This window comes from Oryzias latipes, chromosome 15, assembly GCF_053564925.1.
Source record: "Oryzias latipes strain Hd-rR chromosome 15, Olatipes_Hd-rR_3.1".
In the NCBI taxonomy this organism is placed as follows: Eukaryota; Metazoa; Chordata; class Actinopteri; order Beloniformes; family Adrianichthyidae; genus Oryzias; species Oryzias latipes.
In genome coordinates, this window is record NC_136251.1 from 30,076,874 (window position 1) to 30,103,264 (window position 26,391).

Consider the following 26,391-nt stretch of genomic DNA (forward strand, 5'->3'; position numbering starts at 1 on the left):
TTTGTTTAATCATTTTTGTCCACGTAATGGTGTTCAATTTTTTTTCTTGAACAAAATGTACGGGTTTTAAAAAGATTGTTAGTTTTTTTTAATGATACGCAGAGTATGAAGAGGAACCATGATTGTTTTTGATCAGGCACAACTACCGCTATCCGAGTTGCGATCAGCGTCGCTCCTGGATTTAATACTGTTGTGATTACGGTTTTAATTCTTCCAGTTTTTATTTTTTATGTGTTAAAATTGGGTTGCATTTATGTCTCGGGTGGAGAAAAAAGCTCCATCTGTATGTACGGATTTACCGCTGAACAACGCGGAGGTTTGTGAAAAGCTTCATCTGATGAAGGAACTTTTGAAATCTTGTTATGGTCCGAGAGGTAGATTAAAACACGTTCGTAATAACATCGGTGGGCGCGTGACCACCTCCTCAGCCTCGTCGGTTATTCTTCCCGCCCTTTATTCCTCTCAACCTCTTCTTAATCTGATAAAAACCTCCGTCCTGAATCACATCTCTCGCTTTAGCGACTGTGGCTTGTTCGCCGGTGTTTTCTGCTTGTCTCTCCTTGAACAGGCGAGGCGGCATGAACTGAGAGAAAGCCTAGCTATCAAAGTGAACAAACACTGCCTGAGTCTGTGCACCAGTTACCTCCAGAGGGACGACTGCGCATGTCGAGTGAAGATCGACTTCAGCAGCAGCCAGAACTTGATGACTCTTGCTGGAAGCATCATCTCCAGTAAACCAGCCTGTCTCCTCACAGAGGCGGAGAAGCTCCACATCAGCACCATGGCTGTGCGGGCTTTCCTGCAGACCATCCCCTGCAGCTCTCCAGGCCCAGTCACTCTGGGTCAGACTGTCACTGTCACTGTTAGAGGTCTGCCTGTTTTGGACTCCGCAATGTTTCCAGGCTTGCTTGTGGAAACGCACGACGACTTCAACCAGACGGACAGCTCCTCCGAACTTCTGCGCACGGTTCTGTTCAGCACATCGCTGGCTGGAGATCTAGCTGAACTGGGAGATGGAACAATTGAGGCGGACCCAAATCTGGACACTGACTTGCAGATTCTGGATCAGCTTCTAGAGCTTGGCAAACAGCTGGTTGAAGATGAGGTGAGGCTGTGTGTCTGCCAGAAGGTCATCCACCCCGTCCTGCAGCAGTACCTGAGGAGCCACGGTGTCGTGGTGATGGAGAGACTTGGAATGGCCCTAATGGAGCCACTTGGCACTCTGGCAGGTGAGACGGCAACCGCTTCGTCCCATATGTGTGCTAACTAATTATTCTGCTTGTGTGTTTCTTCACAGGTACTCAGCCCGTGGCGACACTACATGCCAGGATCCCAAGTACGGCCTATGGAAGGGTGAAGAACCTCAGCACCAAGCAGTTTGGATTCAAGACGATGCTGCATCTACAGGCGGATGGGGAGGCAGCCGTCTGCACCGCGGTCCTCTGCCACAGGAATGAGACCATGCTGGATGAACTGAAGGTAAATCAGGTGATGAAGATGAGCTGATGGGTTTTGCCTTCCCCTTGCCAGGAAAACAAAATAAAGAGTAGCTGTTTTTCAGAAACTACATCCTTCTGGGGATGCATCCAAAATCTGTTCCCAAGTATGAGTACCTTTACTTTAAAATAATGCTACTCCAACTGAAGTCTTAGAGAAACATTACCAAGAATTAGTCTTCTTTTTTTAAATATTGTATAAATTTTAAATATTTTTTTTTATGTTGAAATAAAAAATTAGAAATGTTTTGAACAAATATAATCCCCCCCCTCTGTAAGAAAAAAGCTTTGATGTCTAGAACAAATATGTGTTGCTCAGTATTTCAATCGACTGTGTTGATTAAGCAAAGACTAAGTATTGTTTTTTTTAACTTTGTTGAGTTAACTTAGCAAACAGCACTTTTTTTAGTCTAAACTAAGTTGTGACGGCGAGATTAGCTGTTGGAAATCTTCAATGTTTAGTGATGACAGTTCCCCTCTTATTTTACCTTCCATGCCTACAATAAACTCATTTTACAAAAAAAAGAGCAACTAAATGGAAACAGTCAATTGTAACTGAGTAAAAGTACAGGTTTTTCATCAATTTAAGTAAAAAGTACGATGCTGTAAAACTACTTTAAAGGAAATTTTACAAAAACGTACTCAAAAAATGTATCTGAGTAAATGGAACTAACTTATTACTCACCTCTGTAAATAAGCACATGTAGGAGAAAATATCAGCTTACAATAAATCTTGAAACTCTTTGGTTTTTATGCTTTGAGGTGGTGTGGAGGAAGACGGAGGATGTGCTGAGGCTGACCCTGAAAGAACCATCCGCTTTACTTGGAGGAGGATGCACAGAAACCCATTTGTCTGCCTATGTCAAACATAAGGTGAGATCCAACGTTTGGCTTTCAAACTGGTTGATTTGAGCATTGTTTTAACCTCACGACGACATTATGGCAGCTGTCTCTGTTATTGCAGGGCCAACAGGAAGCATCAGAGACCGCAGCCGGATTGCGGTGCTCACCGGCAGAGTTCCTTCTTGGCGTAAAGGTGTTCTGCCGCTCCTTAGACATGGTAGCAAGATCGCTGGAGCACGACGGTGGGAGCTCTGCGATGGATCTGAACCACGCCCACCACTGGACCGTTTCTGCAAACGCCTCTGAAGAAGACATGGCGGGTGGTCTGGGCCTGTGTGGTTGTGGACTGGTGGAGAACTCAAGTACTGAGTGGACCTTTCTGAACACGGAATATGCAGAGTTCTGTCCTGCACCTTTGCTTGGTGACTCTTGCAGGAAGCCCACAGTGTTGGACTCGTTCACCGCTAAAGTCAATGCATTGCAAGTTGCTGTAGAGACTGCAAATCTTGCATTGGATGTGAGATATGTCATTAAAGATGTAAACTGACTTGTGTTTTAGAGTGTGTGGATTTTACCGATTACCTTGTGTAGACATATGTTCGTCCTGTCTCAGTATTTACTTCCTCATTACGACACTAATTCCTGGTGTTCCGTTTTTGCTCGTCTTGCAGAGCGAAACCAGTTTTGAAACGTGCATTCGGTTCTTGCTTTCTATAAACTAGGCCTTTATCTGGTGTTCATAGAAAGAAATGCAACATAATCCCCGTGGTTTCAAAATAAAAGCTTTTAATTTAAACATTTTTAAAGTAAATATGCATGTTTCTGTATATTTTTTTATGGTTAAATGAAAAACTTTAATAGAATTCTCAATAAATGCTATGAATATACAACTTAGAAGATACTAATTTGGCCACATTCAATAGCAAAAGTGTTTTAAAAAGTCGTGCCTTTGATCGTGGTATACCCATGGATTGTATATGAGAACTGGACTGAGTGACCCCTCCCCCAGAGTTCCAAACAGGAAGTACCTGTTGGCTCCAGGGAGCCAAAATCCCGTAGACTTCTATAGAAAAACACACAGCTGTTACTCAGTCATTCTATTGGTCAGAATAACTCTTATTCCTTTATTTCTTTGTTTTTTTACATCTTTTCAATAATCCTCATTTTTTATTAAATTTCTTTAGTTCAAGTTATTGAAGCTATAAACTGACCAATCAGATGCCTTAAGAAATGTAGGTGGAGCCTGTTGGCCCCCATGCCTAACATTCAAAACCTTTGATAAACAGATTTTGTGCATCCCTCTTTCAGGTGGAAGGGGTGTGGCCTTTCAACAAGTTTTCTCCTGATTGGTGAGACTGGTTGCCATAGAAACGACGAGTCGGGCCGATCGCTGCTTACTGACGTTGTCTGGCTCCAACACGGCGGCGTCTGTATCACACACAAAAAATGGCGACTAAACTGACCTTTTGATTGGAGTAAACCACCTTCTCTGGATGACATCACACTCACTCCAGTTCCCAGATATAGGCGATGGTAAAGCTAACATCCACTATCCGGATGCCGCCGATTTCCACACTTAAGCGTCTTCTCAGAGTCTGAAAATGTGTTTAATTTCCATGTAAAACAGGAACAGGTGAGCCCATTTCCCCACATGATGAGTTCACTTGCGTCTGCATCGACCGTGTGAAAGGAAAGCGTCTTTTCTCTCACAAGAGGAACGGGATCAAAGCCTTTCGAGACTTGGGGTACTCCTTAAACTTTTCCTGGTAAAACCTGTAGGAGGGAAAGCAGACCATTTACAGACAGAGATGGTTGTTTGCTGTTTTCGGTTGGAGCGAAACTAGATGTTTCTGTGCACCTGTGGTGGTAATGAGCTCTCGGACCGATGAAGGAGAGAGAAAACACGGCGAAGGAAAGTGTCGGAAGGGACCAGGTTGCTACGGCATAGCCAAACCACTCCACAATCTCTCCAAAGTAGTTGGCACCAGACACATATTGAAAAAGTCCTCCTGTAGTTGATCGGGAGGGCCACATGTCACTACAAGCACCGACTGGAAAAAGGATTACGTCACCTGTTCCAGACCTGTAGGAATCTTGTAAACCACTTCACTGGGTTTCCTCAGGTTTCGCAGGATGTAGTCACTGTGGACATTGATGGCCATTCCAGTGTAAAACATCAGCAAACCTAAAAAACATTGTGTAATAATAATAAAAATCACATTTCAGATTTAGTAAAAATGTAAATTTAATACAAAAGTGTGTTTACCAATTTTACAAGGATAACCAGAGAGCCATGCATCATCTAAGTGGGCGCAATGCAGCAGGTAGTGGGCCTGCAGGAAGCCATTTATGCTGCAGAAGAACGCCGCTGCCATCATCACGCTCAGGGGGAAAGGCTGTCCTCGCGTCAGCAAAGCATAGACAAACGTCCTGTTGAGGAGGAGGAGGAGGAGGAGGAAGAGGAGGAGGCGGCGGCAGATGCAAAAGGAGGAACACAAGAAGCTTCATGCACTAACTTACAATATTTGTGGATAAAATAGTTAAGCTTCAATTACAAACTTTTGTTTCAGATTCAAAGTTTTAATAATATCTGCAGCTAGATGAATATATTTGATAATATTTATGTAAAAATGTGGCATCTGAGGGGATTCTCCGCGTTTTTAGAACCAACTGATGCTGGTTCTGCTTCAGAATGTCAGCATGAAAACGATTAATGTTTTTAATGAACAGCGTTGTTACACTTCCTTATGAATGAATAAACTACATTAAACGATGGCAAAAATGGCTTTTAATGTACTGACACATTTACATCTTCTGTTCTTACCTCTGAAAGTAGTGCAAGCAAAAGGTCTTCAGCAGCAGATGTTTCCCCACAGCGGAGGATTCGTGCATCAGGAACATCAGCAGCAGAGGGATCAGGAGAGCAGGAATCTCCTGGAGGAACCAGGCCGGTCTTGCAGGTACTTTTCGGCCTGGACACGAGGGCGCCATGTGTCGTCCGTAGGAGCTCTGAGCCTTCCTGTGAAGCACCAGGTGGGCCAGGCCTACCAGGATGAAGCCGTAGCTGAGCCCGCTGACCGCGCTCTGGTAGCAGTGCATCTTGTGCTCTGGTTGGTGAGCGGCGCAGACCTCCTTTATCTTGAGCATCTGCATGAAGCTGATGTAAGGAGTGTTCTCTGACTCCTCCCAAAGTCGAGGAAAAGGTGTTTCAGCCTGCTGGGACATGAAAATGTTCCCTCTTCCACAGCGTTTGTACAAATATTTGTGAAGGGTGACCTACTGACTTGATATTTGGTGTTTTTTTCAGCACCATTAAATTGGTTTAACTGCAGATTAGACGACTTAAAACAAGCTATTTATAAAAGTCCGTTGTTTGTGGTGTGAAATTTTAAATTGTTTGTTTTGTTCTGGGCTCAATTAGAGGAAAGAATTAAAGCGTGTAATCTTGGTTTACATAAGAACACAGTGGAAAACAATGCAAACAGCAGAACAACTCCTGTTCCTGATCCGAGCAAAGCTTCCACTCAATCTGCATTCATCAGAGTATTTCAGGGATTCTGCAGTTGGACTGTTGACTACATCCCAGATCCAGCAGAGCACAGATCCATGAAAGCATGGCTGTTTTGCTGTTAAAAGAACATTTAGCTGTTTTGATGACTGCAGACATGTTTAGTAGAAGTGTAGAAGTATTGACGCCGCCCTGTTTCATAGATCCTATGTATAAATCCTAATTAAATTCAATCTGAAGAGTTAACTTCAGAATATAAATCCTTTATGTATATTAAATAAAACACATTTCAGCATTTAAATACTAAAATGGTTTCAAAAGTGATAATTTTTGTGAAAAATTGGTGCAACATTTTTTTTTAGCTATGATTGTCAAAAAAAAAGTCTTTGTTTCTAATAAGTGAACAGCAGATAAAAGCCGTTTGTTCTCGGTTTACTTTACAGTCAGTACTTTGCTGCAAACTTGAAATACAGGTTTCCCCGTTTTTGTTCTGGAAAAATACATCCATCACATTTTACTCAACACATATAGCTCCCCCTACTCCCTCCTGTGGGTTAAATTAAGTTCTGACACGCTGCAGGGGGGGAGGTGAAGGCTGCTGTCATCATGGGACACCCCCCCCAAACCCTTTCTCTGACATCTTTGTCTGACCCCCAACTCCATCTGGATGAAGTCCATCTGCTGGACTATTCAAACATGTAGTTGTAGAGTCAGATAAGCTGATTCTTCTCTACAAGTTCTGGTCCATCGCCTGTCCGTCCTGGGGGAGGATCCCTCCTTTTTTCTTCTTTTTTTTTTTAATCCATTTTTTAAGGGGTTTTGCCTCACTGTGACGGAGGGTCTAAGTCCAGTTTAGTTTAGCCTTTACCGATTGAATTCTATGAATTCACGTTCTTTATGATTTTCTGTTTCCAATTACCGGTATGAAGCCCGTTGAGACGACGGTTGCTGTGACATTGTCCTATTAAAATGAAATAGAATTGACCCGACGGTGGATTGAAACGCTTCGTCTTTTGTGTTTTCATCACTTTTCCAAAGTTTTAGATATTAAACCTAAACGTTTCGGTGATTTCGGGCAGCAGAATGCTGGAGCTACCAAAAAATGAAAAAAAAAAATGAAAAATGAAAAAAATATTGCTAAAATGTTTTTTATCAATATTATATGAAATGCAAACTCCATTTGAAAACTATTATATTTAATGGATTCAATGGGATCTACTCACTGAGTTTGGGCTATGGTTATTTAGATTTTTTCTGTTTGGTCTGAATGTAAAGGAAGTTCCCTTTGATATTACTAATAATAAATGAGAAGAAACACCATTTGAATTATTTATTGCCCCATAAATGAGGACAATAATAAAGATCGGCCCATATAGCAAACATTGAGCGTGTCCATAACAGCTATTTCCACCATTTGCTTCAATGACTGCGTGACTGAAGCGTCTCATCCTCCTCACTATCCTCATGATGTTGTTGTGAGGTGGTCCACTATTCCACCACTGCCACAAGTCCTACATGCCGACTCAGCGGTCTGATCATCCAGCCCCCGTTTCAGCGGGTCCCAGACATGGTCAATGGGGTTCAGGTCAGGGGGTCATTGCTGGCCATCCTATATAAGCCACTCCCGCGTCCTGAAGTCCAGCTGTGACACATCAGGCACCATGTGGTGGAGCGTTATCCTCCATGAACAGGAAGTTGGGCTGGTGGACTTGGGAGATGATTTTATGGCGTCTCTGAGGTCAGAACATGCAGCGACCGCACCATCTACAAGAACCAAATGGGTTTAGCTCGGAACGCTGACGCCCGTCCAAACGTATTGACCTCGGCGTTACGCTCAGGACGGGGGAGGATCCCTCCTTCATGTGGGCACCCCTGAGGTTTCTTCGTTTTTCCAGAATCCGTTTTTTTGGGAGTTTTTCCTTACCGTGAAGGGGGGTCTAAGGGCAGGGATGCCAGTATAGCTTAGTCAGTTTGTTAGTTCATTTTAGTATTTTACTATTGCACTCTTTGTATTCACGATCCTTTTGAGTTCATGTTTCACTTCGAACCCCATCGAGACGACTGTTGTTGTGATTTTGGGCTATACAAATAAAGTTGAATTGAAATTGAATCTCGCCTTCTCCAGAAACACCGACGAAACTCATCAATGAAAAAACTGGTAAAAATCAGCTTTTTATCCCCACTGTATGTTGACATTAATGAAACTTGAGATTTTTTTGGTTTTGGTCCCGGTAAGACCGACACATTGAACACCGTGAGACCATCATGTGGAAAACACTAAATCAGGTCCGTTGATCGCCCCAATAAAACATCCACCAAGTTTTTCACTAAATTATTGTGAGTGTGTGCATTGTGTGCAAATATGTTTAGGATTATCAGCAGTTATGTCACGTAGACAGCATATTTTTTCTTTGTAATCATTTTATTAATTAATATCTTTGATATACCAGTGTATTTTTATTTTTTATTGTTTTGTTGTTTATAGAAATAAACCCATCAATCACTCAATAATAACTAACAGCTGCTTGAGATTTTCCTGCTGTGGGATGGAGACGGTTCTGAACTGCTAACAGGTTGTTTTCACTCAAATGTGACGCACAAACTGACAGTTATGGTTTTTCTCAGTGAAAGCAGACAAACGACACCGGAGAAGAGATGCTTTTCAGTACATTTTACTTCATTTGTAACATGAATCCTCGGCCTTTTCTGAAGAGCCTTTGGGGATGCTTTGTCAGTGGAACCTGAGATCAAAACTCCTTTGAGGGAGGAGTTAAGCACTGTATGTTCAGATTTATGATGTGCAACGGTCCAATTCATACAACGAGAAGGAAATCAACAGAAAACAACAGACATTTTGGAGGTTGAGCCTTCGCCTCTCCACGTGAACGAGGTGGAGCAGAACAGCACTCCCTGCTGGAGGGAGGAGAGAAGAGCTGGTTCCATTTTAGACCAGCAGACGGAGCACGCAGCCTGGCTGCGCAGAGCAGACGGAGCACACAGCCCGGCTGCGCGGAGCAGACGGAGCTGGACTGTCTGCTAACGGGAGGGGTAGAGACAAACAACCGGGGGTGGAGAACACATTCTAAAATAAGACTGGTTTGTGAGTCGATGTGCAATAGTGATAAAAGGCACAGTAGCACAGTGTGTCATGCTTTGCTAGTTTCCTTAAAATGAGCCTGGAGCTTCAGGCGCCTTTGGACTTTTAGTCTGTGCCCATTTGCTGAGAGGAAGGATGCAACGGCGATGGTAGAAACCCGCTTCGCTGAAGATGCAGCTTTGGGGGCATGGATCGGGACTCATGGAAGTCTTTCAATGGACCGCCGTGCATAAATCCCGTTTTTGTTGCCTTTTACCAAATATCAAGAGAAAGGATCGAATGCAACCAGAACCATTAGCTGCGCTTCCATTGACAATAAAATTGTGACTACTGGATTTGCAATAATAAATTCGCTAAATGACAACAGGTCAATTTTGGGGGGGAAACTCGCGATACAAAGCCCATCGAGACGACTGTTGTTGTGAATCTGGGCTATACAAATAAAACAAAATTGAATTGAATTATCAAATAATAGTTGTTGCACTTGTGTTTTTTTTAGGCGCATGTACATATTTCACAAAACTGCCATGGAAACGCCTTTTTTTTTAAATTAAATGAGTCACATGACCAACAACCAGATAACCCTGGCGGCCTTGGGCGCTGAACGGCGGGCGCCACCAGAGGTCCCAGACGTCACTCAGCTCATCAACAGTTGAGCGACTCATGTGGAATTTACAGATCCTCTGGAAAATCACCAACTACCATTTCCCAAAACGGCTTCATCCGTAGCCCCTCCCACCTGTAAGGAGCTCGCCGCTCACGGCCTGAAGAAGACGCCAACGTCTCCTTTGACAGGTGACGATGAGCGCTAGTGCCATGGCGGAAATGTGAACGTATGCGGTGGAATTCAAAGTATTGTTCACGTCTGTCGCCGTGTTTCTCATTACATGAGTTGGTTTGTTTAATGGAAGCAGTGAAATTGTGAAAATAAGTTTTTTTTAAATCAAGTTTTGCATCTATGTACAATGGAAACGTAGCTATTGTTGGTTCCCCTAAATTTAGGTCCATTTTTGTCTAACCCGACTCCCACTGGTCACATGGTTCGATCAATCTGTCAAAACGACCATCAACAGCAAACTGTAGGCTTTGTGCTTCCCTTCATACTCATGGCTGTTTCTGTCAGAGAGCCCCCTCCTGCAGTCATTCCTCAAACTGGAAACAAAAGCCAGAATAGAACATTTCCACCTTTTCTTTTAGGGATCTTTATATCCACGGGAGCAGAAGGAGCTCCGAACCAGAGCACGGATGCAGGTTTTATCGACGCAGAAGCTCCGATTGTAACGTTTCTTCTGCTTTTTGACTTCATTCAGGCCTAAACTGAAGATCTGCCTCTTTTAGGGGAGTGAGTTTCTAACAGAAGACATTGTCTAGAACAGAAGAATAGAAAAAGATTGATTTGGATCTACTGGGAAAACCATGTTCAAAGCTTCTGAGCTGGAGGTGTTTTTCATATCTACACAATAGTTGAGTAAATGAAAGTACTACTAATAAAGATACGAATATGAAAAATAACAAAAAAGAATAAAATTAGCATATATGTCTTAAGCCTGGTCTCTAACATCATGTTTTTGGTTTTGTACAGAAGGGAATCGGCTAACTATGTTGGGTGCAGCCCTTAAGTTTACATCTGATCACAGCAAAACCCGTGGCTGTTTTCAAAGCTCACGTTAAATGTTCACTTCAAGCGTCGGACTCGTTTTCATCTGCCGACATTTGACCATTGTCTATTCAGATCTGCTGTTTATTTCAACACACAAGGAAACAGGAAAACGTTGCGGCGTGATGACCGAACCTCGATGCTGTCAGAATGATCAGAAGATGGAAACCTCTGCGGCGTCTCGTTTAAAGCGTCGAGCCGAAGGAAAACCGGCCCGTCCTCCCTTAAAACTGAACTTCAACCGGACGCTTTGGGAGAAAACTGATGGAGGAAATGGTTTTTATTGGCTTTCAGTATCTGGGTCTTTCCCGCAAATAGAGGGGGTACCTGGGGGTAAAGGAGGGGGGTGTGGGCCGCGTTATGGCGATAGATATTGAGGGCGGGGGGATGGGGGGGGGGGGGGGGGGGGCTGCGGTGGCTCCCATGGGAGTTGACCTCAATGGACGATGAGCGCCCCGGCGGCGTAACTCACGGAGCTGTCCTGCCAGTTCCTGCACTGACTGGACTGGGCGTAGTTCAGGAAAGAGAAGTTCATTTCTAAACCGGCCTTCCGGAGCTCCGCCACGGCCTGCAAAACAGCAACACGCCGCCGTCAAAACCAGCACGTTTTATATGGCGTGGGGGCAGAAGACATTGGAAAGGGCGGCAACACACCAGAATGGAAGGTCATTACAGATGAAAGGGTCAAAAATACGCTGGTGGCTTTTGCAAAGCTTAGTGAAAGCTTGCAGTGAGGATTTCTTCATCTTTGTCAATAATGTGATCACATTGACTAAACAAAGTAGGCCGGAGCGTTCTGCTGGAGGGGCAGCTGTACCGCCCCCCCCCCCCCCCCCCCCCCCCCCCCCCGTATCTCCACCCCCGGTCAAAACACAGGAAACATGACGAGAGAGTCTAAGAGCGGCATCCATCTGCGGTGGCCCTGAAGTCCAAACCACACCAACAAATCACAAAAACAAGCAAAATCATGATGACAATTAAAACAGCAAAGCAGATAATGAAAGATTATATTTTAGAAAGTAAATTGTAAAATACAAATAAAAGGATTTTCCAAAAATCGAAACGAGACAAAATCAGAGACTGGAAAGGGTGGGCACTGTGGCACGTCGCTGATTAGATGATGGCGTTTTTTTCACCTTTCAACAAGAAGTTTGACATATTTTATTCTTTTATTTAACCTTTATTTCATCAGGAAATCCCACAAGATCTCTTTTTTAAGGGAGACCTGGGCCATTAGACAACTTCACAAGAGAACAATATCCTAGTCTTCCTCAAAACTCATCGTCCAACCAGCGATTTCCCATAATACCTCCTTTTTCCGCTTTCTTATTCTGTTTTATTTTCACCATGTTTGGATTTCTGGAGATCACTTTTGTTTCCTGAAAAGTTTGAGAATTTTTGTTTTCATTTCTAAAACGTAATTTTGTTTATTTCTTTTTTTTTTTTAATTGTCACTCTGATCTTTAGTGTGAGGGATTTGCTTTTGTGATTTGAGCTTCAGGGCCACCGTAGCCGTGCGATGAACAGGTTTGTTTTTAATTGAGACACAGAATTCCAGTCCTCCTCCTGTTCACACTAGAGCGGGTTGGGGTGAGATTTGTCGCGACTTTAGAAACTCCGCCTTCCTGCCACTTACGTTTAGCAGGACTCCGATGGGGTGACGCCCGCAGATGGTGTTCCGGTACTTCTTTAGGTAGTTGGTGAAAGACATGGGATCCAACTGCTCTATAATGCTCATCCCCTAAACAATAAAAGCAGAGAAGAAACTCAACAATAAGAACAATGGAACCCATATTGATCATAGCAATAAATGAGCTCAATTCGCTGTAACTGGCACAGAATAACTTTTCGCGTGATCTTTAGTGCGGTAAACTAAACTCCTAAGTTGAACACAACTGTTCTTTGTGATCAAAGCTCCGTCGCTTTCATTTGAAATTTCTGAAAAGATTTAAAGAAAAGAACATTGCTAACTGTTAAACCTATTTTTCCACAGTTCAGTCATAATTAGTGCTGCCAGGCCGTTAATGAATCGTCACCTGTAATCGATTAAACTAATTTATTTTCTATTGGAATTATTTTTAACCTGATAATTGCTGTAAAAAGCCTCATTTTGAGATCCTTTTATTTTAAATCCTGGCATTATGGCGCAATTAAAGAAAATTACTTTATGAAGTTTTCCTTATATAACAGACTTCCAACCCTTACTTTTAATATCCATTTTTTAATGTTTTTATCGGTATTGTTGAAAAAGAAGATGGAGTATGTTTTATGAAATAAAAGCACAGAATCCTTTTATTATTATTATCATTATCAACAATCTTTGGGGTCTATTCTCATGAATAAAATAATTATTTATTATTTGAACATGTGATTGTTTACAACAGACTTATTTTAAATACTCTTACAGTTTATTTCAAATGTTATTTTAACGGTGGGATATATTTTCATGCTAAATTATAAAAAATAGTTTTGTTTTGACTTAAATCATATTAAATATGTGTCTCAGCATTTCCATACATCACTTTTCATTCTTATTTTTTCTGTTCTGTTTGTTGTTTGAATACATTTTATTGGAGCATTTGAGACATGAATATTGGTATAAAAATAAAGTTGATTGAAAATAAAACATAAATCCAAATGACAATAAAACCGATCACGCTACACGTGTGCTGGTCCAAACGCTGTCTGTAGCAGAAAAAGACCACCGTCCTTTTAACCTCTACAGCCATGTGTGTGTAAATCCAAAGTGAGGCGGCGTCTTGGTGGATTTACCATCTTATCCAGGTTCTCGATGGACCTGTAGATCTCCCCTTGAGATTCATCGTAGTACGTGTAGCGGAACCGCTGACCTTCAAAGAAACACGGCAGCACAAGCCCAAGCTCAGGCGTCATGATCACAAACACAGCTTTCCCTCCCAACGCTGAACGTCTGTACCCCAGTGGCAGAAGTCCGATGAGATGATGAAGAGGTTGGTGGGGTCTGCCAGGTACTTGCTGAGCAGCTTCCCGTACTCCTGTTCTTTGGACTCGCTGAGAGCGCCCACGAGCACAGGAACGATGCTGAACTCGTCTTTGTGGCTGCAACATCACATCACCTTTTATGCTGAGGTTTCACTCCCCAGTAGAAAACAATCTCAGTGCCGATCGATGTGTTTATGTTCAGTGGAATAGCGTGCAGACTCCAGCATCAACACATGCTCCCGCCGCCCACTTTTCCCGTTTATCAAGTGATATTTCTGCCACCACATTGCCAACAAAAAAACATAGTTTTTAGATAGAAATTTCCTAAACTGAAAACAAAATATTAAGTTTTCTAAAAACAAAACTTTCAAATATTGTTTCCAAAATGTGTTTTTGCGACACTAAAGTTTTCTGATGCATTGTCGCTCATCTCGCTTGCCCCCCCATCTTTGATATCTGTGACAATTCTGCCACCAAACAGCCAATCACAAACAAGAGGGTTCATGCTGATTTGTCTAGATTCCATCCAATCAAATCGCTCCATTGATCTATCGTGGTGTCTCAGAAGCTGAACCAAATATCTTAAATTCGGCATCTTTTTGCAGAAAAATTTTGAATTATTTTTAAAATAATTCATACTTTCTTTTAGTATTGATTAGATTTTATGTGGTATGAATTTATGGTTGAAAATCTCCTGAAACCGTAAAAAACTTCAAAGTTTATCTGCTGACATGACGCTAAACAGGCCGGTGTGATGGAGAAATCCCCCTGAGCAAAATATTGCTAAGAAGTTGGATTTTCCTTAAGATCTGTTTGTTATAAAAATTAAAAAGTAAAACATTTACAGCACATGTTATCTTATGCTGCACAAAAGTGTTTTAGATTCGATTAGCAGCAGTAGTAAGTAAAGAAAGGAATGATGGCTCACCAAAGTAGACTTAATGTATTCAGCAGAATAAATGGCATTTTTCACTTTTAATGTTTCTTTTTTTGTCAAACTGAAACGTATCAAAAACAAAATCAACGATGGAGAAAAAGTGAGACGAGTGACAAGACATCAGAAAACTTTTATGTCGCAAGAATGTATTTTGAAAGCAAACATTTAGTATTTCTATTTGCAACATTGAAAGTTCTGTTTCTAAAACTGAGCATTTTGTTTGCAATTGAGGACGCTTTGATTTCAAAAGTGCGATTTTTGTTCGTAATGTGGTGGCAAAAATTTTACTATTTATTTTTCTCTTTTACGCCTCGCTGTGTTCTGCAGCCTGATTGGCTGTAAATTGTGTCGATCTCCTCTGAGCCGTTTCTCCTGTACAGACGGTTTTCAGTTAACCAGAGTTTAAAACATTCTCTATCGCGATCAGATCTTTGTTTTAAATCTATAAAACAAAAAAATTACTTTTCATTGAAAGTTTGAACTTTGTGACTTTAAAGATGAGAGAAATGAGTGAAAATGTTATTGTAAAGTTAAAAAGACAGAGAAAATGTGTTCAGAAGAGAAGATATAAGGTAGATTAAGAAAAAAAAAACGCTATGGGTTAGAGACGGTAGCAGTGAGACAGAGACAAGAGGCTGAGATGGAGGTAGCAGAGATGAAGATGTTGAGGTTCTCCTTAGGAGTGACCAGGTTAGACAGGATAAGGAACGAGTACATCAGAGGGACGGCTCATGTTGCCTGTGTTAGCGACAAAGTCAGAGAAGCCAGACTGAGATGGTTTGGACATGTTCAGAGGAGGGATAGTGGATATATTGGTAGAAGGATGTTGGAGATGGAGCTGCCTGGCCGGAGGGCGAGAGGACGGCCAAAGAGGAGATATATGGATGTCTTAACAGAGGACATGAAGTTGGCTAACGTTAGGGTAGAAGATGTTCATGATAGAGTGAGGTGGAAAACGATGATTCGCTGTGGCGACCCCTGATGGGAAAAGCCGAAAGAGAAAGAAAGAAGAAAAAAAAAACGCAAATAAAAAAAAACAGGGCACTCTGTTTGTATTCATCTGAAAAAGGTCAACAAAAAAAGATAAAAATAATTCATTTGATCAAAAATATTGGCCTGTTGTAAACAAAATGGCTGTATTTACATTAAGTTGTGATATATTATCATTAATGTTTGTTATATTTTACTACACAGGGATGTTTTAATGAAGTTTTTAAAAATTGTGATTATTCTATTTTAGAGTTTCAGCTTTATCTCATATTGTATCAGATATAAATCATGATCAATATTCCTTTATTTCAAATAAAAAAAGGGTTTTTATTTGTTTTCTGGGTGGACATTACCTCTCCATGGCTTTAGCAGTGTAAGGCAAATGCATTTCAATACTGTGCTCATCTTCGTCGATCTGCATACTTATTCTTTCAAACAGTCCAGTTTTCCAGAGGTCCGCATAAACTAAGAGAGAAAACAAAGCAGTCAGTAAATCATTCTTAATGTTTACTTATTTAACTTAGAAACTGTGATAATTAATACCAGAGAAAAAAGAAAAACAAGTTTATTCAGGAAAGTCACAAACACATTTTGTTATAGAAAATGAATACCATTAAAAATGATGGAATACCATACGAATTGTGGATTCTTTTCTCACTAAAATGCTACAAAAATGGAGTCATAGAGGAGTAAATACCCTTCTGGTCGATCCTCAGGTCATACAGAGGAGTTCTATAGATGTCTGCAGGTGACAGGGCACAGCGGGAGAGCGGCACATGGTGTGAAGGTCCCAGGATGAACACCCTACGACTGAAAGAACCAGCAATCAATCTCACTCATTTCAGACAAAAAAGCCCCTCCACCCTCGCTGCAGTCTACATGAGCACATGCTCCGTGGAGGACGAATGCAATGGAGTCTGCAAAAACACGGAAAGATGAAGAATTGGTGCACAAAGCTACGCCACTTACGTAATAGAGGGATCAACCTGCTTGTAGGCATGTGCTGCACAAGCACCACAGTAGGTGTAGCCAGCATGACTGCAGACAAACACGTGTCAGTATAGAATGAAAACATAGAAGGAAGTCGAGAGCGTTTTATGATGCTCTTACGGCGCTATGATGGCTCTGGCGGGTCTGATGGTCGACTGCGCTTGGGACAGCCAGCCTTCTAACTGTGCATTCAGCTGGGATCCTGCAAACATTTAACAACAAGCATGCAAATTCATTATTTACGGTCTCTAGAATAAGTAGTAATTGTTGAGGGTAAACGAGAAAATACAATGCATTTCTGATTAACGACTGAATACCAGTACGTTTACATCCAAAGTATAGAGTTGTGCTAGACTTAAGAAGAATTATTGTTTTATTACATCACACAAGGCTTAGCATAAGCCAAGTGAAAGGTTTTCCTGATTGTGACTTGAACCGCAACAAATTTTTTTTTTTTTTTTAGATTTTTTGTAAAATCAAATCATATTTTGAACCAAAACAAAACTGTGACTAAAAAAAAAAAAAAATCAAAGATTGAACCAAATCAAGGGGGAAGTAAATAGTTGGATCCATAGTTGAAACCATTAATAAAAAGCTATTAATCCATTTATATATACAATTTAATCATTATATTCCGCAGACAAAAGATCCCTCCAAATCAATAACTAATCATAACACAATGAATTAGAATTTTGCATTCTCGTTCAGTAAATTAGATGTAAACTACTTCTCTTTTGTATGTAAAAAAGTAACTGCACTAAAATAATATTTACTGATGTTAATAATTGTTGGGTCATGTCAATAACATACGCATGTAGTCAAATAACAGGTATTCAGTCGTGACTACAGTTATGCTGTGTGACAATTTAACCACGCTTTTCATTTTAACGTGATTTATATATTTACAGTCCCACTCCGATCATCATTTTCAAAGTGTTCCCAGTGGTCTATTAATTAGGATTATGGCGTTTTTACCCAACATCCTGTGTTGTTTTCACAGCGGTAGGAGTTCATTAGAAATTCGCCTCTGATTTGTGGGCGGGACCGTTGCCGTGGAGGACCTCCCATCCCCATTGCTGAGAGCTCTCTGTTTACACGTTCTCCCGCTAGCTAGCAGCCCCTCACGCACATGACCTAACATTACCGGTCCAACAAAAGGGAAGCAGTGTCTCGCCCAGAGTACTTTGTCACAAATATTTTGTTTTTCAAACGACATTTTTTGGCCTGATCCTGATTCATATAATGATTTGAAGAAATAAAACAATCAGAAATGCAATTTCGAGCTTGATTTTCTACTTATATGTCCTCTATCATTTAAAAAAGATCACAAGAACACGTAACAATAAAAAATGATTTTCATCGGAGCGGGTCTTTAAGTTGGAAAAAGGCTTTTATTATGTGAAGCATTTTGTGTTGCCTCTGTCTGAAAGTGCTTTATAAATAAAGTTTGATTTGAAGCATGCGCTTACAATAAGATGTTTTTTTTTAAGTCGCAATAAACTGTTGTGCTTCGTCTTTGACGGAGCAGCAAACTGGTTTTTGGAAAAGGAAATGGGCTGACATGAGGGGTAAAAAACAGGGCTTCAAAAAATGGGGGAAGGGATGAAGCAGCAACAACCAAAACAATCATATTTTAGTTTTGTTTTGGTTTTTGTCAGTGTCAAGTGTTTTGCTTTGCAAGAACATGAACTTTTACACAAAACAACTGGAGTGGAATAAACTCAAAACTACTCCAGTGGAGTGAATAAAAGTCGTTTAGCAAGCTCTGTGGACGGTTTTTTTGGTGTAGCAAAACTGTTAGCATGCTAGGCCAGGAAGGTTTTAGCTTCATAGCTAGCTAACTAAAGGTCTTCTAATCGAGAATTACGTTCGTTTTTATAGTGACATGTCAGCCTTAGAGTTCACCTAGCGACATGGATTCAGTTAGCGAATATTTTGGGAGAATTGAGGTGAAGATTGTCGGATAAATGCTAACCGGGCGACTTTTTTTTTAAAAACCATCTGCTGGATCATGGATTAGTGTTCACCACACTGCGGACTATTGTCATCTTTGCTCTAGATCACCTATTAATTCGTAAATGTTGTAGACTGGGAAAGCCATAAAAGCGACAATATTAATGCTTCACAAATCGTGTCAAGGAAAGAAATGTACATGATGATCAGATAGCATTATGCTAACGCGGACCGTGCTGTTTTGACAGTTACCCGAAGCGGAGTACCAGCTCCCGGCGTGACTTGCTTCTCTGCACACCACTCGATTCGACATCTTGGTTCCCAAGCTGCCTATCTTGGTTCGCTGAAGATGTTTATAAGAAAATAAAAATAATAAAACTAAACCGATACGTTCTGCTCAGTTGTCCCAGAGAGGGCAAAAACGCTCCTGCTAGCTAACTTGCCTACTAAAAAGACAAAGGGCAGTTTCACTGTAAGGCAGTGTAGCTTGCTAGCTAACGAGCTTAATGTACTGGCAGCCGGCCCGTTTAGATGCCGGTTTTTTAGGTTAGGTCAACAACTTAACTGTCTCGCTGTTTTTATCAGCAAATATGAAAAGATATAAATCAAAAATAGATTGTTGTCCAACCCAGACCAACACGGACCAAATGTATTAAAGCTAGACTGTTGTCACTGCCAGAATCAGAAGATTACTGAACGCTGTGAAGAACCAGGTAAAAGAAAACTGTAATCAAAGTGACGTCCTGCGTTTTGATTGGTGGTTTCACTGCAGGAGGCGGAGCCAGTCCCGGGAGGGTTGCCATACAATTTCTTGAACGAGAAGAAAAATACATTTATATTTATTACAATATTTAAATATACATATATATTAATTTTATTTATTAAAAAATAATTTATCTATCACATTTTATTTATTTATTACAGAAACATTTTTTTCATTACAGATTTCTTAGACAAAAAACACTACTCATTACAAATTTGTACTTATTACATATGTTTTAATAAAAAAAATATTACTCACTTTTTGATCATTACAAAAACATTTAAAAGATAAAAAACAACACTGAATTTATATCTACCATGATGTTTTTTTTGTTAAACAAAAAAACTACAACAATAAGTTTCTTTACTTTTAGAAAGAAAATGTTCACATTATTCAAATTACGTATTATTTAATTTTGCCTTTAACTGCTTTTTTCCCCACATACTCTTTAAATCAATTAACTTTTCTTCCCTATCTGTAACTTAAAATACAGACTATTAAAGCTCTACTTCATCTAAGCTGTCTTTAACATTTTTATTCTTACTTTTATTTGGAGGTTGTTCAACATTTTTTCAGACCCTGAACAGAAATGTTTTAGTGTAATGTTAATTCAAACATTTTTATAGCAATACTTGTCAAATATAATAAAAAAAATTGTTAAATTCAATTTTATTGGTTTATTATGAGCATTAAAATTAAAGGTATAAGATAATAAAAATCACAAAACATGTCCAACCTGTTTCAGATATAAAGTCATACATTGATTGGAAAATGAAAAATATTAACAAAGATGAAAGAAAATGATGCCATCTTCTTAACAGGTTAAATTCCCTTAATTATAAATGGACTTAATTGCAATAATTTTTGCAGTACACAAAATAAATATTTGATCAAATAAATTTAATGATTGTCAAATAGTTTTATTTGTTGTCTTTCAATGGAGTTAAAATTAAACCGGCAATATTCCGTATCTTTTTTTGGTTGTATATTGGCTGTAGGGTGTTTATATTTAAAGTCGCCTTGAACTTCAAAAATGACATTTTGACATTTCCAAAAATTCTAGGATTTCTAGAAGGGAATTTGTGTGTTATCAATCAAATAGTTAAAAAGAGAATAAAGTTGCTGCAATCTTACGCCGCTCCAGCAGGGGGCGGTGTGGTCAGCGGCAGTGCCTTGAAAACACTTCTCAGAACGAGGGGGCGGAGCTTTCTCCCAGACAGGCGGAAGCTAGCGATGTTTCGGTTTTGTTGTTACCGGATTCGAGTTACAAAAACAAACAGTACCGTGTAAAGTTGAGCTTTTGGGTTAGATGCGGCCCTGTTAGCGCAAACCAACTGCGTTTGAACGGAGAGCAGGGGAGCAGCCGGAACAGTCAGAGTCATGTCTGCTAAAATACAACAACAAGCCAGGGGTAAAGACAGCGGCGAACTGATCAAAAACCACCACAAGCAGGCGTTTGAGTTTATATCGAAGGCACTGAGGATCGACGAAGACGACACAGGTTTGTTTACGGTGGTCGTGTCTCGACAACGACTCTTGTCGACCGTCTGTGACCCGCCTTGTGTGACGACAGGAGAGAAGGGAGATGCTGTGCCGTGGTACAAGAAGGGGATTGCTGAGCTAGAAAGGGGCATTGCTGTGGAGATAACTGTCCAAGGTATCCGTCCGTGTAGCAACCGGAAGGAGGATAGACGTGAACTTAAAACCACTTTACAGCTTTTTTGTGTGCTTTTTTTCTCTCTCCAGGAGAACAGTATGATCGAGCTAAGAGACTACAGGATAAAATGGTAGCCAATCTTACCATGGCTAGAGACAGGCTGGCTTTGTTGGGTAAGTTGCCCTGAGGTCCGAAGTTTACAGTTTAAGTGCAGATAAGAAAAAAAGTCCACTTTGTTCTGAAGCCTGGCTCATTTCAGGTCACATACTAAGGTCAAAATAGTCATTAGACTAATATGTCTCCTGTATTTGATGGATTTGTACAAAATGCAATAGTACTTTCCATGTAAACAAATACAGAGACACAATGGAGAAAAACAAAAATAAAATAAAAGCAACACAAAGAGAACCAGGGGGGTATTCCAGAATGCAGGTTATGCTAGTTACCACGGTAAGTTTGAGGCTAAGGAAGCGTAAAACCTCAGCTTTCGGTTCCAGAAATGGAGGTATGTTTCAGAGTATGTCAAGTTGCCATAGCAACTTATGCTCTGAACATAACCTGGTGTGGAGCAGGTTAAGTTGAAGGTTAGTTTGTTTTCACAGAGGTGAAGCAGCATGGCATTCTTTCTGCACCAGGAGTGAGAGGATGATGAGGTTATTTACCAGCCCTACTGCCAACTGGTGTAGTAAAGTTGGAGAAATGGCAAATAATTTAATGCTATATAGCTATTTTCTTTTTTTTAAAAATGAGTATATCTGTCGGCTCAAACTTAGACATATGAGATATCAAGAAGTATAATAAATTAAGATGGAAAAACAATTAATTGAATTGGAGTAAAATTACATTTAGTTAGATAAATATGTACATTTGAGTTTTATAAAATTGAGCTTGATAGATGTAAAAAATTAGGTTGAATAATTTTAACTTAATTACTTGTTACCAATTGAAGTAATTCATTTAAGTTGGATAAGTTATATATATATTTGCGTCACAATGAAAATAGAAATGAGATAGAAACTTGTGTGTTTACTTTGTCCGTTCTTTTTCTCCAAGCAGAATCTCTCTATTACTTTTTTGATGGACGTATAATCTTCATACGCCGTCATTAAAATCTCAGACTCCGTTTCACTGAAGTGTAGCGCTCTCTTTTTTTTCTCCACGCGTTTCCATGGTGACTCCGTAAATCGGCGATCCATTGAGAATGTCTTTATGTACCTCCATTAACCCAGGGTTACCAATTCCAGCGTAATTATGCTAACTCATATCCACTCTTTTGGAACCGACATACCCAGAGTAAGCAAGTTCAGGTGGATTTCAGCCAGAGTTCAGGCTTAAAGTCAGGGTAGTTTAAACATGCTTCCTGGAATACCCCCCTGTTAGATATGTGTTAATACACTATTATCTATTGTTGTTGTGTGAAAATCACAACAGAACAAAAAAAAAAGAATCAATAAGGCTGAAAAAAGACATATTCATGTTTTGCTGAGAGCTCAGACCAGGAAGCTTGTGGCCCCGCCCAGCGCATTTTCTACGTCACAAATACGATCGTTTGCTTACAGGATTTTTTTCGTCTGCTGCTGCTTCGCAACAATTTGCATAAAGAAATTCTTAACTTTCTTTAGAAAAATGCCACCAGAACATGTTCAAAACCCCAAAAAGTCTTGTTGCTCTAGTTGGGTGACGATGCTTCTGGTCAAACACCAGACATTTGCACTTTGCACACACCTATTATCATGATTTCATTCACTTCTTTGGGATTGGCTTCAGGTTAACCTCTGTCTGACTTCCATTCTCTGAACAGAAATGTTCCTTCAATAATATGTTGTGTTTGTTTTTCTCAAAAACCGTCCTAAACATTAATAAACGTTTTATTGTCCTTCTCAGAGTAACGGCGAACATTCAGCAGATAAATGGATAAAAAATGAAATTCAATCAGGATTTTACCAATAAATATCTCACAATGAACCAAATGTCCCCATCAATGCTTTTGCAGCAAAAGTTGATGATTATTTATCAGTTTTAACCAACACTGCAATTTTATAGATCCTTTCTTTTTTCCACACAGTGAATTGTGTTTTTTGCAGGAATAAATGAGCGACCGCTACTTTTCATCCACTCAGTTCAGCTTTTCTTTCACACTTTCTACACGTTTTTACATAAATGTTTTTGTCAGTTTCCCCCCCAATTATTTCCCTTCCATGCCAATAATTACTTGATCGATACGTTTTTTAATTGGGTGTCATTTAATGGTATTTTGCTTGTTTGGATTCTCTGCTGTTAACAAATCCTCGCTAACTTCTGTTGGGTTTTTGTTTCCAGAGAAGACGTTGGCTTCTAAAAAGAAGAGCAGTCCACCTCCAGCCACTGGTTTGTCTCAAACTAAACCCAAAAGCAGCACTTCATCAGCAGGAGGATCCACAAACTTCAAGCCCTCTTCTGTCGCTAGACCCCAATCCAGAACCACTGACTCAAAGGTGACCTATATTGTAGATTTTATTTATTCACATTAATGTTTTGTAGTGTTGTGTAATACTTGCTGTCTGATTCGATCGCCTGTAGGATGTTTCCCGAACAGGAAGAACTCAGAACGGAAGACCCACTGTGAAACAGCAGCCAAAGAGGGACATGAAGAACTTCAAGAACGTGGACAGCAAACTGGCCAATTTGATCATGAATGAAATAGTGGATCGGTATTCAAACGCAGGTTGTTTTAAACACGTTTTATTCCAGTGACACGCGGCTACATCTTCCTTCTGCTCACCCCAGGGGCTCGTCGGTTTGTTTCGATGACATCGCAGGTCAGGCTCGGGCTAAACAAGCTCTCCAGGAAATTGTCATCCTTCCCGCCTTGAGGCCAGAGGTGATCGTATGAAACCGCCTTCACCCGCTCTGTCTGAATGCCGAGTCTGACACTTTCTCATGAACTCCCTTCAGCTGTTTACTGGCCTGAGAGCGCCCGCCCGGGGTCTGCTTTTGTTTGGCCCACCGGGGAATGGGAAAACCATGCTGGTAGGTGGAGTCTTTCCTCCACCACAACAAACAGGAGAATTCGGAGTCAACTTAGTCTATCTGCTGCTTTCACGACTTTCTGCTTCTTACCAGGCCAAAGCGGTCGCTGCAGAGTCGAACGCCACATTCTTCAATATAAGTGCCGCCAGTTTAACATCGAAATATGTAAGAGATTGTTTTTTATCTTCTGCATTTTCTCATAAAACTCTTTCAGCCATGGTTGAACCTTTCTGTCATCTCAGGTGGGAGAAGGAGAGAAGCTTGTACGAGCGCTTTTTGCAGTTGCCAGAGAACTACAGCCTTCTGTCATATTTATCGGTTCGTACTGCTCTTCTTTAAAGGAAATGGTGTTTTTAACGTGTTCTTGAGGGCACACATTAAGAAAATTAAGATAAAAATTGCATTTCTGAGTATTTTTTTTTATTCAATTTGTTGTAAATCGGGACCAGGGGTTAAAATGTATTTTGACAAAGATCGGAGAAAAAAAAACAAGCTCCCTGTTCTGAGTTATCAGGAACACGGGTGGGAAGTGGGGCGGGGTTGCCCAGCACCTCTGATCCTGCCCCTAAGTCGGAGGCAAATTTCTAATGAACTCCTGTCGCTCTGCAGAAACTATATCCTGGTTTTGGCTAATTAAAAGACCACAGGGAACACTTTGACAATAGATCAGAAGATGATCAGTGGAACTTTTAGCTCTTCTGTCATTTTTAGCCCAAAACTTAATTAACTTTGTGTTTGACTGGCAGATGAAGTAGACAGCTTGCTCTGTGAGAGGAGGGAAGGGGAGCACGACGCCTCCCGCCGCTTAAAAACCGAGTTCCTGATCGAGTTTGATGGGGTAAGAAAGGCAGGGACACTTGACCACGGCGCTATCTGTCACCGCTCTGATGCAACGCCATCTGCGGGTTTCAGGTTCAGTCCGGGGGGGACGACAGGGTTCTGGTGATGGGAGCAACCAACAGGCCGCAGGAGCTGGACGAAGCAATTTTAAGGTCTAAACGCAGATTTTGAGCTTTGCTTTTTATTTATTTTTTACAAATTGCCAATATTTTCAATATTTGCTGTTTGTCCCGACAGGCGTTTTGCAAAAAGGATTTATGTGTCTTTACCAGATGAAAAGGTAATTATTTGTGATCCATTGTTGGTTCATGTGACAGATGGGAGATGGGATTGTGTTTTTGTCAAACTTGCATTTTCTCAGACGAGATTCACGCTGCTCAAAAACCTTCTGGGGAAACACGGGAATCCGTTGGGAACCAACGACATCACTTACCTTTCAAAGTAAGAGTCAAACTGCCAGCGTTTACCGCTCTGAGCGCCGCTTCTGTGCGTGAATCCCTGAATGTTCTCCGCAGAGTGACGGCGGGATTTTCAGGAAGCGACCTGACATCGTTGGCGAAGGACGCGGCGCTCGGCCCCATCAGAGGTACGCGCTTAAACTCCACTGGTTCACACTTTTCACCAACGGCTGTTGATTGTTCTGTCAAATCTGTGATCGGCAGAATTGGGCCCAGACCAAGTACGAAACATGTCTGCTAGCGAGGTAAGCTGACGCCGTCGCAGGTCTTTCCTCATCTCTGCGCTTCTCCACTCTGTGTTTTTTGCTGTTTTCCAGGTGAGAAACATTCAGAAGAAAGACTTTGAAGATTCTCTGAAGAGAATCAAGCCCACCGTTAGCCCTGCCACTCTGGACATGTACGCCAAATGGAATAAAGAGTTCGGCGATACGTCATCTTTGTGAGCCGGAGACGACGCAGCATGAATATTTCTGGGAGAAATATTCTTCTTAGGCCGTGTGAATAATGTGAAAACAGCACTATAAAAATAATTTCCCCCTTCCTATGGAAAGATTTTTTTCTAGTTCTCCTATTCTTTTTTTTTTTGCCTGACTTCTCTTTTGTTCTGTGAAAAACGATTGTTCATCCTGTCATTCCTGCTTTTCCCAAAAGAGGGAAGCACGTTTCTGTAGGTCCCTGCCTTTCTGTAGCTAAGGGCACATTGATGGGAATGTTCAACAAGTGCTTTCTAAAACTGGGGCTGGCTAAAAAGTGATAATTGGGAGAATTGTTTCCAAAGTTTGTGTGTTTGTTTTTAATTTATTTTTCCTAATGAGTGAGGAAAAGGTTTTCATTTGCAAAAGTAGATCTAGGTGCCCAGAACAGACACTTGAATGCATTTCTATTGAAAGTTTGGAGTTTTATTTTCCTTTTTAGAGTTGACGACTTTTCATGAAACCAATAAAGGTTCTGAGGGCGTCATTGTTCATCACCTTGGTCTCTGCAATCTGCTCCAAATATCCGTAAACAGCACAACACAAGCAGTTGAAGCATGGGAGCGCTCCAAGACGGCAAAATTCAACCAGAAATCCTCTTTTGCTCCAGTTTGAAAGGTTAAAGCTGGAAGTCAGAACCTGCTGGGGAAAACGTCTGTCATTCACCCAGATAATCGAAACAAATAAAAAATGCAGATGGATTTACGATCCGATGAGATCGCAGAGGGACAGACGGTAGCACTCACAGTCCTCATTCAT

The 26,391-nt window shown here is 40.8% G+C and overlaps 4 protein-coding genes across 7 annotated transcripts; 2 read left to right on the plus strand and 2 right to left on the minus strand.

The window, feature by feature from the left end:
* Nucleotides 1-135: 135 nt before the first annotated feature.
* mkks (MKKS centrosomal shuttling protein) lies at nt 136-3,150 on the plus strand. 4 transcript variants are annotated; one of them, XM_020709743.2, is made up of 5 exons: nt 136-316; nt 569-1,229; nt 1,298-1,479; nt 2,259-2,369; nt 2,443-3,150. In XM_020709743.2, exons 1-5 carry the CDS (start codon nt 254-256, stop codon nt 2,884-2,886), a joined length of 1,461 nt encoding a protein of 486 aa, XP_020565402.1. In that variant the 5' UTR covers nt 136-253; the 3' UTR covers nt 2,887-3,150. The 4 variants fall into 4 exon arrangements, with proteins under 4 accessions (XP_020565402.1, XP_011483004.1, XP_078787643.1 ...); XM_078931517.1 differs by having other exon boundaries at nt 138-316; nt 2,461-3,150; XM_011484702.3 differs by having other exon boundaries at nt 136-1,229.
* On the minus strand, nt 3,109-5,659 carry srd5a2b (steroid-5-alpha-reductase, alpha polypeptide 2b). Its single transcript, XM_011484703.4, has 5 exons — nt 5,164-5,659; nt 4,606-4,769; nt 4,423-4,524; nt 4,198-4,348; nt 3,109-4,112 (listed from the first exon to the last, which is right to left on the minus strand). The coding sequence occupies exons 1-5, from the start codon at nt 5,562-5,564 to the stop codon at nt 4,046-4,048; spliced, it is 885 nt and encodes a 294-aa protein (XP_011483005.2). The 5' UTR covers nt 5,565-5,659; the 3' UTR covers nt 3,109-4,045.
* Nucleotides 5,660-8,503: 2,844 nt separating this feature from the next.
* Nucleotides 8,504-19,169, minus strand: memo1 (mediator of cell motility 1). The gene is made up of 9 exons (XM_023963096.2): nt 18,685-19,169; nt 16,600-16,681; nt 16,459-16,527; nt 16,187-16,299; nt 15,843-15,954; nt 13,537-13,679; nt 13,374-13,450; nt 12,238-12,342; nt 8,504-11,169 (listed from the first exon to the last, which is right to left on the minus strand). Exons 1-9 carry the CDS (start codon nt 18,743-18,745, stop codon nt 11,038-11,040), a joined length of 894 nt encoding a protein of 297 aa, XP_023818864.1. The 5' UTR covers nt 18,746-19,169; the 3' UTR covers nt 8,504-11,037.
* Nucleotides 19,170-20,377: 1,208 nt separating this feature from the next.
* Nucleotides 20,378-26,129, plus strand: spast (spastin). Its single transcript, XM_011484704.4, has 16 exons — nt 20,378-20,696; nt 20,769-20,852; nt 20,942-21,025; nt 23,172-23,326; nt 23,412-23,542; nt 23,619-23,712; nt 23,787-23,861; nt 23,955-24,026; nt 24,104-24,179; nt 24,608-24,699; nt 24,774-24,853; nt 24,939-24,981; nt 25,063-25,142; nt 25,217-25,287; nt 25,364-25,404; nt 25,477-26,129. The coding sequence occupies exons 1-16, from the start codon at nt 20,576-20,578 to the stop codon at nt 25,600-25,602; spliced, it is 1,425 nt and encodes a 474-aa protein (XP_011483006.1). The 5' UTR covers nt 20,378-20,575; the 3' UTR covers nt 25,603-26,129.
* The last annotated feature ends 262 nt before the right edge of the window (nt 26,130-26,391 follow it).

Bases quoted from the DNA above. Each gene is read 5' to 3' on its own strand.
- mkks (XM_011484702.3), top strand. From the start codon at position 254: ATGTCTCGGGTGGAGAAAAAAGCTCCATCTGTATGTACGGATTTACCG. The intron at 1,230-1,297 runs GTGAGACGGCAA...GTTTCTTCACAG, and splicing joins GCCACTTGGCACTCTGGCAG to GTACTCAGCCCGTGGCGACA. The intron at 2,370-2,442 runs GTGAGATCCAAC...ACATTATGGCAG, and splicing joins CTGCCTATGTCAAACATAAG to CTGTCTCTGTTATTGCAGGG.
- srd5a2b (XM_011484703.4), bottom strand. From the start codon at position 5,564: ATGTCCCAGCAGGCTGAAACACCTTTTCCTCGACTTTGGGAGGAGTCA. The intron at 4,770-5,163 runs GTAAGAACAGAA...CCTCCTCAACAG, and splicing joins TGCTTGCACTACTTTCAGAG to GACGTTTGTCTATGCTTTGC. The intron at 4,349-4,422 runs GTCTGGAACAGG...GATCAACTACAG, and splicing joins GGTTTACAAGATTCCTACAG to GAGGACTTTTTCAATATGTG.
- memo1 (XM_023963096.2), bottom strand. From the start codon at position 18,745: ATGTCGAATCGAGTGGTGTGCAGAGAAGCAAGTCACGCCGGGAGCTGG. The intron at 16,682-18,684 runs GTAACTGTCAAA...AAATGTTTGCAG, and splicing joins GAGCTGGTACTCCGCTTCGG to GATCCCAGCTGAATGCACAG. The intron at 13,451-13,536 runs GTACAGACGTTC...GTTTCTTTGAAG, and splicing joins ATCGGACTTCTGCCACTGGG to GTCAGCGGTTCCGCTACACG.
- spast (XM_011484704.4), top strand. From the start codon at position 20,576: ATGTCTGCTAAAATACAACAACAAGCCAGGGGTAAAGACAGCGGCGAA. The intron at 20,697-20,768 runs GTTTGTTTACGG...GTGTGACGACAG, and splicing joins GATCGACGAAGACGACACAG to GAGAGAAGGGAGATGCTGTG. The intron at 24,027-24,103 runs GTAAGAGATTGT...CTGTCATCTCAG, and splicing joins CCAGTTTAACATCGAAATAT to GTGGGAGAAGGAGAGAAGCT.